General features: G+C 51.4%; 1 protein-coding gene across 13 annotated transcripts in view; it reads left to right on the plus strand.

The window, feature by feature from the left end:
* Nucleotides 1-15,003, plus strand: part of MROH7 (maestro heat like repeat family member 7) — an 84,393-nt gene that overhangs the window by 45,045 nt on the left and 24,345 nt on the right. For 8 of the 13 annotated variants that reach the window (XM_078331940.1, XM_078331941.1, XM_035251591.3 and 5 more), the window contains 10 exons: nucleotides 1,701-1,784; nucleotides 3,374-3,453; nucleotides 3,668-3,797; nucleotides 5,581-5,676; nucleotides 6,191-6,295; nucleotides 6,504-6,639; nucleotides 10,827-10,939; nucleotides 11,312-11,488; nucleotides 11,832-12,091; nucleotides 14,635-14,773. In XM_078331940.1, coding sequence (XP_078188066.1) covers nucleotides 1,701-1,784; nucleotides 3,374-3,453; nucleotides 3,668-3,797; nucleotides 5,581-5,676; nucleotides 6,191-6,295; nucleotides 6,504-6,639; nucleotides 10,827-10,939; nucleotides 11,312-11,488; nucleotides 11,832-12,091; nucleotides 14,635-14,773 — 1,320 coding nt within the window. Of the gene's footprint in view, nucleotides 1-1,700; nucleotides 1,804-3,373; nucleotides 3,454-3,667; nucleotides 3,798-5,580; nucleotides 5,677-6,190; nucleotides 6,296-6,503; nucleotides 6,640-10,826; nucleotides 10,940-11,311; nucleotides 11,489-11,831; nucleotides 12,092-14,634; nucleotides 14,774-15,003 lie in introns of all 13 variants that reach the window. The other 5 variants (XM_078331943.1, XM_035251594.3, XM_035251593.3 and 2 more) reach the window with 2 other exon arrangements.

Here is a 15,003-nt window from a genome sequence, read left to right on the forward strand (position 1 = left end):
CCTGAGAAGGCCAGTTCAGAAGGGAGGCACACTTGCATCTGCCGGACTTGGTGAGGGCCAGTGGGGAAGACTGGAGGGGCCACTCGGAGTGTGGACCAGACTGCTGGGTGGACAGAATGTGGAGGAGGTGGAGGATCCATTCAGGCCTGGACATGCAGGAGGCAGGCCCTGACTCCAGGCTGCTTCAGTCCCTGGGGCAGTGCTGGGTGGAGATGGGGAGAGGTGGCCGGACTAAGGAGGCCCTGCATTCAGGGAGTGTTTATCCTCATCCCATGGCATCCTTCTAGTTGTCCACTGTGTTCCTGCCACACTGGCCTTTTTCTGTTTCTCACACACACCAAACTCATTCCTGCCCCAGGGCCTTTGCATATGTTTCCTCTGTCAGGAAAGTTCTATAAAATGGGCACAACAAAGCTGAAGTGAGGCCCATACCAGGTGATATGTACAACCTTCTGAGTAGTTGGGACTACAGGTGCCTGCCATCATGCCTGGCTAATTTTTGTAGTTTTAGTAGAGACAGGGTTTCATTATGTTGGTCAGGCTGGTCTCAAACTCCTGACCTCAGGTGATCTGCCCTCCTTGGCCTCCCAAAGTGCTGGGATTATAGGCGTGAGCCACCACGCCTGGCTATAAAAATTTTAAAAGTAAAAGAAATTAGCTGGGCATGGTAGCATGCACCTGTAGTCCTAGCTACTCAGAAGGCTGAGACAGAAGGATCGCTTGAGTCCAGGAATTTGAGATTGCAGTGAGCTGTGATTGCATCTCTGTATTCCAGCCTGAGTGCCAGGGGCATTAGGATCAGAGAGGCCCGATTTCTCATGATTCTGAAGTTTGACTGGGCTTAGCTGGGTGGTTCTTCTGCTCCACACAGTGTAGACTGAGATCACTCAGTGGGACTGGAACATTCGAGATGACCCTCTCATCTTCCAGGGCCTCTCTCCACATGGTCTGTCATCATTCTGTCTTCTAGCCTGGGCTTCCTTGAAGAACAATGTCTGGGTTTCACAGGGAAGAAGTGGAAGCTTCCAGTTTTCTTAAGGGTTAATCCAGAAACTGGCCCAGTATCATGTCCACATTTTTCTACTGGTCAAAGCAAGTTGTAAAATGAGCCAAGATTCAAGAGGAATCTGTCGTTTGGATAAGAGGAGCGGAAAATAACTTGCAGCCATTTTCAATGTGCCACACTCCCTGTCAGATTCACTCATCTTTTCCTCTTTACTAGGTGAAGTTAGTTTTCTTAGGTCATGGTCATTGTTTCTTTTCCTTCTTCCCCTTAAGATGATGAGAAAAGAGAGATTCACTGGATATTGGTTAATGTGTTCTCTCTCTCAGGTAGCAGATTGCCTCAATCTGACTTGTATGTACTGGAAGGCCAGTAATGGTGCGATTTCGGGTTGAAGGATTGGGGCCCTTTCTGTCCTCTCCTTAGTTGACCGGAGAAGGGGGAGTATGTTGCAGTCCCTCATATCTGGTCCTCTTCCAAATGCTGGCATTCTGGATTAACTCCTCCAGCCCCTCTATTTTCTCCATTCTTTACCCCACCCCAAGTTCCCCTTGTGGGAACCTCTCATTTCTCTTGTGCCAATGATGGCTTGCCTGCGGGTGTCAGGTGGTTACTAGCGCTGTATGGACAACCTGAGGACCGGGCTCAGCGGGGCTCTCACTCTCACTCTGAGGTTTTTCGCTCTGCCATCCCCTAGGTTGAGAATGTCAGCAACCTTCAGAAGAGCCAGGATCCGCTGGAGGCAGAAGGAGAGAAGAAGACCATGATGAAGAAGATGATGGTGGGGGAGCCACAGGCGGGTCTGTGGATTGGGGTGGGAGGGGGCAGAATTCCTGCGTCCACCCACTGATGAGACTGCAGGGGTGGGAGGTTGAGGTGGGAGGAGGACAAGATGGGGAGGCGGGACCCCGAGAATTGAGTCTCAGCTCCACCTCGAACTGCCCTCCACCTACATGGAGGGAGCTCGGACAAGTTCCGAGCCTCACTCTTCTCATCTCACAGATGGGTGTGATAATACCTGTGCTACTGGCTTGTTGGGAGGACACAACCTGATGCTTTAGTCTACAGTAAAGCCTTGCACACCCTGAAGCAGTTCTCATTACTTTACGTTCTTTCCCCAGAAATTCCTTCTGGTGGGCGATTTAGACAGTTCCCTCATCATGTTGCTAAATACAGTCACTTCTCCGTTATCCACCAGAATAGATTGGGCAGGAATAACCACTGAGGCTTCCAAATTATATCTGCGTTTGTGTACCTTACAGAGCCAACCAAAAATGTCCTTGCCCTCCATACCTTCATTTATCTAACATTAATCGAGCATCTGCTGTGCGTAGGTGCTAGATCGAAAGCGAGAAGCAGTTAGAAGGACGTACTTTATTTTGAGACAGGGTCGTGCTCCAGCCCAGGCTGGAGTGCAGTGGTGCCACCATGGCTCGCTGCAGCATCAACCTCACGGGATTCTCCCCGCTCAGCCTCTTGAGAGCTGGGACCACAGGTGTGTGCTACCACACCCAACTAATCTTTTTATCTTATAGAAATGGATAGTTGGCCAGGTGTGGTGGTTCATGCCTGTAATCTTAGCACTTTGGGAGGCCAAGGTGGAGGACTGCTTGAGGCCAAGAGTTCAACATGCATGGTGGCTCACGCCTGTAATCTCAGCACTCTGGGAGGCTGAGGCAGGCAGATCATTTGAGGTCAAGAGTTTGAGACCAGCCTGACAAAATGGTGAAAGCCCGTCTCTGTGCTGGAATTATAGGTGTGCATATCACCTGGCCTCCCTTCTGAGTAGTCCTAGCTACTCAGGAGGCTGAGGCAGGAGAATCGCTTGAGCAGGGAGGCAGAGGCTGCTGTGAGCCGAGATTATGCCACTGCACTCCAACCTGGGCAACAGAGCAAGACTTTATCTCAAAACAAACAAACAAACAAAGGAAAAAACAAGTTCAAGACAAACCTGGCCAATGTAACATGACCCCATCTCTAAAAAGAAAAAAAAAATTTTAAAGGAATTCAGCTGGGCAGTGTGGTAGGTTTTGCTTTGGGCCAGTTCCATGGTTTGAATGTGCCTCCTAGAGGCCGGGCATGGTGGCTCATGTCTTTAATTCCAGCATTTTGGGAGGCCAAGGCAGGAGGATGGTTTGAGCTCAGGAGTTTGAGACTAGCCTGGGCAACACAGCAAGACTCTGTCTCTACAAAAAAGAGAAACATTTAGCCAAGTGTGGCGGCACAAGCCTGTAGACCTAGTTACTTGGGAAGCTGAGGCGGAAGGAGCTGAGGGGCTGCTGTGACCTCTTCCTTGTAAGGGGACAGTGTTGGCCCTGGAGGCCTGCAGTAGCCCTGTCCTCATCAGACCCTCTGTGGCCCCCTGTCCAGAGGCAGATCCAGGAGGAGCCACTGGATTCACTCTCAAGCTCCGTCCGCCGGCAGGCCATGGAGATCCTGACCCAGCTGAGGTGCCCACGGCCTTCTCCCTGTCCCCACCGCCCCTCTCCCCACTTCCTCCACTCTGCCCTCCCTCATCTCTCCGCTGTACCCTCCCCCAACCCCTGTGCCTTTCCCCATCCGCTTGCCCAGTGCCCGCGCTCCTCAGCCCAGCCCGGTCCTCAGCCACCTCCCTCCATGGGCCCCTCCCTCACTCCATGCCTTTGCTTTCTGCCTCTTCCCCAGCCACACTCAGCCTACCCTGGGCGTGCGGGAGAGGTCGGAGCTGGTGAACACATGTGTGCAGAGCGTGTTCTCCCTGCCCTCCGTGCAAGCCATGCAGGAGAAGGACGAGGCCAAGGCTGAGACCATCCAGGTGAGGCGGGGCCTTCCCAGTGGGGCCCCAGGGCTAGGTCATGTTCTGGGAGGAGATATAGAGCTGTACCCTCCAGCTCATTGGTCTGTGGCCTTGGGCAATTCCACTCACTTCTGTTGGTCTGAGTACTTGATAAATGGTGGCTGGATGAATCATTCAAATAAAGACACCCCATCCTGTCCACTTCTGGGCCCTGCCCTCTGGGAGGGATGTGGGCAGATGTTGGCATGGCCAGGGGAAGCAGCCAGGATTGGGAGGGGCAGAGCTGAGGCCTAGGCTATAATGGAGACAGGCTAGGGGACCCAGGTGTGAGACCTGGAGAAGCAGAACCTTATGGGGCTCATGTGAGCATCTTCAAACCTCTCCAGGCATTCCTGGAGGGTGGAGGTGACCTTCAGGGTAGGATGAGGGGGAGCGAGGGTCAGTGGGGAAGGTGAAGGCAAAGGGGTTTCAGCCCAGGGTGCAGCACATTCGTTCACCACTTCATTTACAAATGTTAACTCTGTCCCTGCTCCATGCTGAACTCAGCACAGGAGCCTTACAGCCGAGGTGAGTGTTGGGGAGATGGCTGGTATAAAATAAATAAATATGAAGAAATGCAAAATTACACCAATGGTAAATGGTGCAAGCCAGAAGTATTCGGTGCTATAAAGAGCCTGCAATGGCTGGTGGTGTGGGGGGAATGGCCTAGATGGGGGTCAGGGGTTGTGATTGTGAAGCCGAGAAGGGGGGCAGACGGAAGAGCATTCCCGGATGCAGAAGGATGACAAACTGGCAGTGTGGCTGGAGCTTAGAGGGTGAGGCAAGAGTTCTGGAAAGTGAGTCTGGAGAACCAGGGTCCCGGAGGTGGTGTCCTTGGAGAAGGCGGAAGGGCTGGTGGATGAAAAAAGGCAAGCAGCCTTCTTGCAGTACCAGGTTTTGCCAGCAGAGGGAAGTGCTGCACAGTAATCTGCAGAGATGGGCAGGAAGGAGGAGGTAGGTGGTGAACCAGGCTTTCTTGGTGGTTGTAGTATAACCCTAAGGACCACTGGCTTCAGGGTGTGTGCAGACTCAGGAAGTCTGAACAGTAACAACCTAGGAAGCACACTTGAGCTGGCAGGAGGAGGGGAGGCAGAAAAGGATCTTCTGAGTAACTGAAAACCACTGCCCAGCCTTGTGCATGTGTAATGCCTGTACCCATAAGACAATTCCAGGACAGTGGTGTGGCTAAGGGATGACAAACGGGAATGGAAGTGATGGCTCCCTTAAGGGGCAACTTGGAAAACCGACTTGGGTCTAGGAGAAGCAATTCAAATACAAATCAGAGCACTTTCCCAAGGATGACGAGAGCAGGATTGGCCCTTTCATTTATCCATCTCTGGCAGTTCTACAGCGTTTTCCCATCCATCCTCTCATGTGCTCCTCATGACTTGAAACTTATAAGTGTCCCTGTCTCTTCATTTGTAAAATGAATTTGTGGACAAGGTGATATGATTGTGCAAATCACCAGGTAGCCACCTGGTCCATGGTAGATTCTCAGTAGATGCTGGATCTCTGCTTTTCCCCTATTTAAGGTAGAAAGTGCAGAGATAATAATTAGCAATTTGTTGATAAGGAAGCTATAACCCATGAGAGGAAGTAATCTGTCCAATATTACACATCAAGTTAGTCTCAGTGGTAGAACCAGAACTCAGCTCTCATGGGTCCAAACTCCCCTACCTCCCTGGACCCATGCCAGTGGCTGCCGGGGCCTGGCTTCTACTCCAGAGGTGCCCTAGTGGCTTGGTGCTCCTCCTGTCCACAGACTCTTCACCATCAGACCCTGGAGGCCCTGCAGACACTGCTCAAAGCCCTCTTTGTTGAGGACCCCACTCCTGCTGGACTGAAGAGCATCTTGGAGGTGCGGAGGTGGGAGGGGGAAGGAAGGGAGGGGAGAAAGGGTGGAGAGAAGAGAGAAACTGGCTCGGAGCAGTGGAGGCCAGACCCAGGAGTGATTTGGCTTCAGGATGTCATCTTGTGGGAGTGTTCTGCCCCCCTGTCTGTCTCAGAGGCCCTGTCCCAGACTCCTGCCTCTCCACTCTCTCCTAATTTTCCCCACTCTCTAAATGGCTGCCCCATGGTTAATAGCTGCCCCCATATCTGTGCTCTCCCCATTCTTGTCCCTGCATCTTTCTTCTGTCTTCCTGACTCTTCAACTTTCACCTCTCTCCTCATTGACTTCCTTCTTCCCTATAGTCTGTCAGTCCCATTCTGAACTCCATCTCTCCCTAAACCCCAAGAAGAGGAGGAGGGCTGTGGTGACCTTTATGCCTCCTCTGGAAGCTTCCTGCTGATGGGTGAAGGCTGACCTGTCCACCCAGCAGCAGGAGCTGGCACCTAACCTGTAGTTCTGAGTCCTGCTTTTGACCCCACAGCCGCTGGGGCCCTGGATGAACTCGGGGAAGGCCCATGAGCGAGCACGGGCTGTGAACAGCAACGTCTCTGTGTTGAACCACATGCTTCTAACTCTGCCTTTCTTTGTGAGTGGCCCCTGGGAAGGGTGGACGCTCTTAGGGAAAATCTTCCCACTTCTGAAGGAGTCTGCCTCTGTTCAGGGATTCCCAGGTAGCTCTTGCCATCTCCAGAGGGCTCTGTAATCTGGGCCAGACTATCCACCTGTGTTCACCATTTAATGTATAGCGCTATTGAACCTATAACACTCAGTCCCTAAGATTGTAATACAAACAGGTGCCCTTGGGGTTCCCGGCGCTGGGACTTCTGCTGGGGAGACTCATCCTTCGCATTGGGGATCCTGATGAGGAGATTGGCAGGGAGGCCCTGGATGGCATCGTCATCCTCTATACTATCCTGGATCTCCAAAAACGTAAGCGCTATTGGAGTGCCTCTGAAGGAAGGCTTCTGAGCTGTTGCTCAGTCTGGATTCAATAAAGAATCAGATGGAGCCTTGACATTAAGGCACTGGTGGCAGATGGGGGAAACCAGCACAGGGTCAGATGGGGACTATGGAAACTCGTGTGAAGCCCAAGACCCCACAGAACCAGGGGACAAAGGCTCCAAACCAAACGATTTTGATTTAAGCAATTGCTTTTTCTTACCCTTCCAAGCTTGAGTTGTGACTATCATTTTCATATTCCCTTAATACTATGTACACCTAGGGTGAATTCCCCTAACACCTTGTTTTCCTGTCTGTTTTCCCCACTAGAGACTATAACCCTATGAGGGAAGGGCAGGGCTGCACCTTGGTCACCCCTGCATTCCCAAGAGCTATTGCTGGGCCTGGCACATGGTGGGTGCTCAGTGAATACTTACTGAATATAGAACAGCTTCTATCTTTGAATCCAGAGTAGCTTAAGCTTGTAGTTGGGAGAACTTTCCTCGATTCAGCTTCAGGGAGCCCTTAGTAATGCGGTATGGGCTGCACAGGTATCCTGGAGGCACTGTACCTAGAGGTGCGGTATCAGCTGTCGCTTGTCTCCTTCCTTTCTCCATAGTCCCAGCTCTGCCCTAAACCAGAGGTTTAAACTCTCCTGGCTCTGGAGGTAGAGTGACCTGCACATAAGACCTGGTTCTATCCCTTGTTAGTGATGTGACCTCAGGCAAGCACTTTATGTAGGCCTAGATTTCCTCATCTGTAAAAAGGGTACACTCAGATATAATCCATCCATGCTTTTTTTTTTTGAGACAGAGTCTGGTTCTGTTGCCCAGGCTGGAGCGCAATGCACAGTCTTGGCTCCCTGCAATCTCCATCTCCTGGGTTCAAGTGGTTCTCCTGCCTCAGCCTCCCAAATAGCTGGGATTACAGGTGCACATCACCACACCTGGCTACTTTTTGTATTTTTAGTAGAGATAGGGTTTCACCATGTTGGCCAGGGTGGACTTGAACTCCTGACCTCAAGTGACTCATCTGCCTCAGCCTCCTAAAGTACTAGGCTTACAGGAGTGAGCCACTGCACCTAGCCTGAGTTCATGCTTTATAAAAGTAAGATCTTCTGTAAGAGCATATGTAAAGAGACTAGCTCAGTGCCACACATTATAGGCACTTGCCATATAGTTCTTCTCCTATCCCTTCAGGTTTTTGGGATTTATCTGGTATCCTCACCCTCCTTGATCTCTAGCATTTGCAACACAGATTTGGTCCTGGGAGATTTACCCTGCTGGCCAGGAGCCACTCATGTCTCTGGAGTGACAGGGGAAGGTGGTATAAGCCATGTTAATAACCAGCTTTAGGGGTAGGAATAGGAGTCTCTGTGAGCCTATTGTGGCTTGGGAGGCTGCTCTTTTTTTTTTTTTTTTTGAGACAGAGTCTTGTTCTGTTGCCCAGGTTAGAGTTTGGTGGCATAATCTTGGCTCACTGCAGCCTCAGCCTCAATCTCTCAGGCTCAAGCCATTCTCCCACCTCAGCCTCCTGAGTAGCTGAGACTACAGGCACATGCTGTCGTGCCTGGCTAAATTTTTTTTGTAGTTTTGGTAGAGGTGGGGTTTCGCCATGTTGCCCAGACTGATCTTGAACTTCTGGGCTCAAGTAATCCGCTTGCCTCGACCTCCCAAAGTGCTGGGATTAGAGGCATACATCACTGCACCCTGCCAAGGCTGCTCATTTAGAAAAGATAGAAAGAAAGAAAAACGAGTAGGACTAGTATAGACTCAGAGTTGCTAGATTTAGCAAATAAAAAATACAGGATATACAGTTAAATTTGAATTTCAGATAAACAATGGATAATTTTTAGTGTATTTGAGACATACTTTCACAAAAACTGATTTGTTTATCTGAAATTCAAATTTAACTGGTTATTCTGTATTTTATTCAGCAACCCTAAGTCAAACCTCTTAGATTTTACATTTTTTAAATACAGACCCAGCAGGGAAGAACCATACTCTCAGATTTTATTTTATTTATTTATTTTTGGAGATAGGGTCTTGCCCTTTATCCAGGCTGGAGTGCAGTAGCTCAGTCACAGCTCATTGCAGCCTCAACCTCCTGGGCTCAGGTAATCCTCCCACCTCAGCCTCCAGAGTTGGTGGGACTACAGGCACGCACCACCACGACCAGCTTATTTATTTATTATTATTTTTTGAGATGGAGTCTTGCTCTGTTGCCCAGGCTGGAGTGCAGTGGAGCAATCTTGGCTCACTGCAACCTCTGCCTCCCAGGTTAAAGTGGTTCTCCTGCCTCAGCCTCCCAAGTAGCTGGGACTACGGCTGTATGCCATCATGTGAGGCTAATTTTTGTGTTTTTTTTAGGAGAGTCAGGGGTTTCGACATTTTTGCCAGGCTGACCTTGAACTCCTGATCTCAACTGATCTGCCTGCCTTGACCTCCCAAAGTGCTGGGATTACAGGTGTGAGCCACTGCGCCTGGCCCAGCTAATTTATTTTTTGTAGAGACAGAGTTTCGCCATGTTGCTCAGGGTGGTGTTGAACTCCTGGGCATAAGTGGACCACTTGCCTTGGCCTCCAAAGTGCTGGGATTACAGGCCAGGTGTGGTGGCTCATCCCTATAATTCCAGCACTGTGGGAGCCAAGGTGGGAGGATCAGCTGAGGTCAGGAGTTTGAGACCAACCTGGCCAACAAGGTGATACCTTGTCTTTACTAAAAATACAAAAATAAGCTAGGTGTAGTGGCACACACCTGTAGTCACCACTACTCCGGAGGCTGAGGCAGGAGGATCACTTGAACCCGGGAGGTGGAGGTAGCAGTGAGCTGAGTGAGATCACACCACTGCACTCCAGCCTGGGCAACAGAAAACAAAAACCAAACCAAAAAAAAAAAAAAAGCAAAGTGCTGGGATTACAGGTGTGAGCCACTGTACCCGGCCACTCAGAATTTAATCTCAGTGAATGAAGCGGTCTGCCCAGGCACCCTGACTGTAGGAAGCAGCACAGCTGGGATTTGAACCAGGGCCTGCCAGACACCAGGTCTCAAGCTCTTCTCCTTTACAAACAGCACACACACTTGGTCCACGTGATCACTCTGCCTCAGTGGCCTTTTCTTGTGCCCAAGTCCTGTATACCTTGACGGGATCCAGGTAGGACCCAAGCTGGGCTGCAATAGGCCTCAGGAAGTGCACCTGAAATATGCTTCCTTCAACTGAAAACATGAAGCCACTATGTGCAAGGTACTATTCTAGCATGTGGGACACAGCAGTGGGGAAAAGAGAATAAATAATCCCCCTTTGGTGAGAGTACCTTCTTGTTGTTGGCAGATAGACAGTGAACAAAATAAATAAGTAACACATATAGCAAGTCAGATGATGATAAAAACTAAAGAAAAGTAGATAAGGATTGGTACTACCAGGGGTGGGGGTTGCAATTTAAAAGAGGTATTGCCACACATCCACCAGAATGGCATAAATGAAACTGACAATGCCATGTGCTGGGAAGATGTGGAGCAATGGGAACTCTCTTGTACTGCAGATGGGGGTGCCAATGATTTCCTGTGATAGAAAACTGTTTGGCAATATCTCCTGTAGCTGAACCTATGCTTAGACTATGCCCCAGCAATCCACTCCTAGGTTTACACCCAACAATTGTGTAGATATACTCACCAAGAGATACCCTAGAATGTTCTTAGCAGCATGATGCTTGGTAACTGGCAATAACCCAAATGTCCATCAAAAGTAGAACAGATAACTAATCATCGTCCTTCATAATATGGGAATTATGCAGCATTGAGAATGAATGAAAGAACAATGCTGGTGCGACTGTGTGGATGAAACTCATCCATATCATGTTGAGTGAAAGGAGACAGACGCCAAGGATAACATGTGATGTGTCCATTTATATAAACTTCAAAAGCAAAGACATCTCTCTAGTGGTTGAGAAATTAGAATAGCCAGGGTCAGAGAGAGGGCTAGTGATTGAAAAGGGTGCACAAGCAGGGCTTCTGGGGTGCTGATCAAGTTCTGTGTCTTGACCTGGGGGTCGGCTACAGTGGTGTGTTCACTATGTGAAAACGTATCAAGCTGGTTCCTTATGATGTAGGGACTTCCTACGTGTATGTTTAACAAAAATAGAGAGATCTGGCCTCACTCAGAAGGTTCTCTTCTTGCAGGAGCCAGAGATAAGGAAGAGACCAACAAGAAGGAGCTATATGAGAGCAACAAGCGTTTCCTGGGGCCCTACAACTCAGTGAGCCCGTGCCAGAACATCCTGCGGGTGATCGCGGTAACTGCCTGGTGCCCATGCAGGAGCGGAGGGTGGGGGCTGAGGAGGGGCAGCGCCACCTTTCCAGCTTTCCAGGCTTTGTGGGACGCCTCCCCAGCCACCTGCGCCTGTCCTGAGTACCCTCCCCCTCTGCTCTGTGCCACAGTGCATGGACTTCCTTCTCCCTTACACGTGTCACTCTGTGCTGTGTGCAGGGACATGCCACTCCTGCTTTTGCAGCTCCTCCCCTAAAGGTTCAACACTTACCTGTTAACTGAACATTCCTGACCCTCCCTGTCGACCTCTGCATGTGGGTGTCAGGCTGTGTTTGTGCCTCTGTGCACAAAGCTCAGGCTGCCCATCAGTGTCATGATCTTGGCACCTTTGTTTCAGGAATTTGGAGACTTCCTGGGGCCCCAGCAGGTAAAGGACCTGCTGCTGGCAGCCCTGGAAGGGCTGAAAGGCAGCTCAGAGGCTCCGGGGAAGGACTTCGGGGAGATGATGCAGCTGGCCTCGGAGGTCACGCTCAGCTGGGTGCTGGAGTGGTACCGCCACAGGGTGCTGGAGGTGGTAAGACCTCCTGGGGGCAGGGACTGAGCTGTCAATGGGGCTTGGAAGCCCCCATGGCCTGCTCATTACTGGCCTGCCTGACAGTGGGAAGAGTGGGGGATACCTGAACCCCCTAACCTCTGGGGGAGGGAAGGGATGCTGGTGGCTGAGTTCTAGGTGCTCCCACCTTGAAGGTTTTCTCTTACCACCCCTGCAGGAACTCAGCTGACTTGGTGGCGGGTGGAGGTGGGTTTGGGGGTGGAAGGGTGTGTAGGGAAGGGTGTGTCGGCTGGCTCCCAGCGGGGCGCAGGTGCTCTGCTTGCCTCGTCTTCTCTCTTCTTTGGGCCTTCTCCCTGTTCTCTAGGCCGCCACCCGCTTCCCTCCTCCCACCTTCCTGCTGCCTCCATGCCTCCCTTGGCTTCTCCACTGGGCTGTCCACCTGCTCATGACTGCCCCTGCTGTGCCCCAGATCCCGGAAATCCTGCAGGGCATCTACCTGCAGCTGAGCCACATCCAGGAGCCTCGGGCCCGTGAGGTGGCCCTGCTGCCCATCTCTCTCCTGGCCAGTTCCTTCATGACCGAGGTCGTGGTGGCCCTGCTCATGTGCCCCCTCCCACTGGACAGGTACCAAGTGAATGAGTTCCCAGTAACTGCATCTTACAGGGTTTAAGCAGCCCTCCCAAGTTGGGGACCCCCTTCCGCCCAGATAAACCCCTGGCCCTCCCAGATGGCCCCTCTTCTGTGACCTGTGGTGCTTACAATGACCACGAAGTGCTTCCTGAGCACTGCTGATGTCAGCACCGAGCATTCCCACAGTCTCTCATTCTCACAACATTCCCACTCTGCAGATGAGGAAACTGAGGCTTAGGGAAGTTTCTTGCCCCAGGTACTCATTGAGCAAGCACTATGATGGAAGACCTAAACTCAGGTCTAACTACCAGCCCAGAGCTCTTTAACAGTGCCATTGAGAGGAGGGTCTGAGTGTCCGTCTGAGTGTCCATCCTGACTCTGCCTCCAGCTGCTGTGTGGGTCTTGGGTAGCCCGTTTTTTCTCTCTTCCCCCCATAGGCAAAAGAAGGAAACCATCCCTGCAATCCCACCCAGGTGGGTGGTCATGACAGAGTCAGGCAGCCAGCGGCGCCGAGTGCCTGTTCGGGCCTGGGCCGTGTGGAAGGTGCTCCATGCTCACTGTCTTCAGGGAGTTCATGATCTGATGGGCAGAGGGGACTGTGGTCAGTAGTGAGCTCGTGGCCAGGGGAGGTCGGTCTGGCTGGCCTCAGCCTTCCAACCCAGGAAATGCTTCCATGTCTTCTTTGAATGAGTAAAATAAGGCAGTTAGTGATCCACACCTTTGGGTGGTTTTCTGGGAGCCAAAGAACTGTGCAGAGCTGTGCAAATGGGGTGTGCTCCAATAAGGGCAGTTGGTGTCATTCATAGAAACCAAGAAGATGAGTCGGGATGGTGAGGGCACAGCTGGCACATCCCAGTCTCTCACTTGGAAGAATTAAACCCTTTCTGGCTGCACTGCCCACCAGGGTTTTCTCCCCCCCACCTTGGGTCCACTAAGCAGTCAGACTCACAAGACTACTGGGGCCCCACCTGGAATCTGTCAGTCAGCATACGGGACAGGGCAGTGTCAGGAGCTCCTCTTTGTGGGGGTCCTTTCAGCAGCCCCCACAGCAGGCCAGACAGAGGCACCCAGGGCACAACATTTAAGGAGACAGTCTCAGCGCCAAGTCTGTGCTTGTGTGAGCCTGAGAATGAGGCCTTCCTTAAAACTGGCACCCTGGATGTCTCACTTTCCCTACCCTAGTCTTGGCCCTGAGTCTAGGAGCTGGTCTCTAGGGCCTCCCAGGTGAAAGCTCTGGTGTGACAGAAGGAGACCCATAGGGTGGGAATAGGAGCTGCTCTGGCTTAAATGGCACAGGCCTCACAGGGAATAGTATCTTTTACATCTTGGCTTTGCTTCCAGGGTCCCCACAGGGAAAAACTCAGTTACAAGGGTCACCGCATCCCGGGAAGCTCAATGCTGTAGTGTCCTCATCAGTTCTTATAGTTAATTTATAGTTCCTTGTAGTCCAGATGTAATTTACCAGTGGAGTCATTATTACCATAAGTAATGTTGCCTAGCAACATAGTTGCCATACTGTATCAGGTTTCTAGGGGAACAGAGCTGGAATGGGAATGGAGGGTAGAAACACTTCTGTAGAAGGGGAAAGGTGATCGGAGTGCCTGCAGGCTGGCACTTGGTGGGGTGCAGATGCTTTTCCTTGCTTGATGTACTGCCTTCTAAGGGATGGGAGCAGGGGCTCCCTGATATTGTGTGACAAGTGCAGGATCCTAGCCCCAGGCTGCTCAACCACCCTGATTCCTGCTCCTTGGTTAGAGGAATGAGCACAGGCTTTGCAGACATCAGACCTGGCCACATCTTGACTCTGCAAGCTCATTAGCTGTGTAATCTTGGACTGGTAATTTCACCTCTCTGAGTCTCAATTCCTCATCAGTAAAATGGGAAAAACAACGCTCACCTGAGGGCTATTGTGAGAATTCAGTGATCTTGAGTACCTGGAATTCTTTTTCATATCAGTATTCTCCAAGATTTGCCTAGGGCCTGGTGTACAGTAGATGCTCAGCTAATCTCTGCCGAAGTAATACATTGCATGTAAAGCACTTGGCAGGATACCTGGGAAATAGGTTTTTATGGAGTTTCGTTCTTGTTGCCCAGGCTGGAGTGCACTAGTACGATCTTGGTTCACTGCAACCTCCGCCTCCTGGGTTCAAGTGATTATTCTGCCTCAGTCTCCCGAGTATCTGGGATTACAAGCATGCGCCACATGCCCAGCTAATTTTTTGTATTATTAGTAGAGATGAGGTTTCACCATGTTGACCAGGCTGGTCTCGAACCCCTGCCCTCAGGTGATCCACCCACCTCGGCCTCCCAAAGTGTTGGGATTACAGGCGGGAGCAACTGCGCCTGGCCAGGAAAGAGGGTTTCTCATTCTTCTAGCCCCTGCCTCTTCGGGAGTGTTTTCTGGACCATTCCTTGCAGGTGTGCCCGTGGATGTCATTTCATTGACATCTGAGCTTCCCCCTCCCGAAACCATTTGGAGGCTGGGTGAGCCCCACTGCCCTGACCACCACTAATCATCCCCGTCTCTGACCTCTCAGCAATGGAGCAGATATGTGGAGGCAGCTGATACTGTGCAAGCCCAGCTGTGATGTCCGAGACCTCCTGGATCTGCTCCTGGGCACCCTGAAGGAGAAGCCTGTCACTGAGAAGGGCCAGGCTTCCATTGTGCCCCTGGCGGTGAGCACCCAGTTGGCCAGCCCCTGTTGCTGCCTGTCCTGCCCTGCCCCTCTCCTTCCTTCCTGCTGAGCTCAGCACACCCGGCCTCCAGGACCACACTCTGCCATAACTAGTTGTGTGGCCTTGGGCAGGTGTTTGGCTCTGACTCTTGTTTGTGGTTCACTGGACAATGATGGTGTTATCTATGGTGACAGCAGCAGCCTGAAGAGTGGAAGCAGAGTGACTTGGAG

The sequence above is a fragment of the Callithrix jacchus genome, chromosome 7 (genome assembly GCF_049354715.1).
Source record: "Callithrix jacchus isolate 240 chromosome 7, calJac240_pri, whole genome shotgun sequence".
In the NCBI taxonomy this organism is placed as follows: domain Eukaryota; kingdom Metazoa; phylum Chordata; class Mammalia; order Primates; family Cebidae; genus Callithrix; species Callithrix jacchus.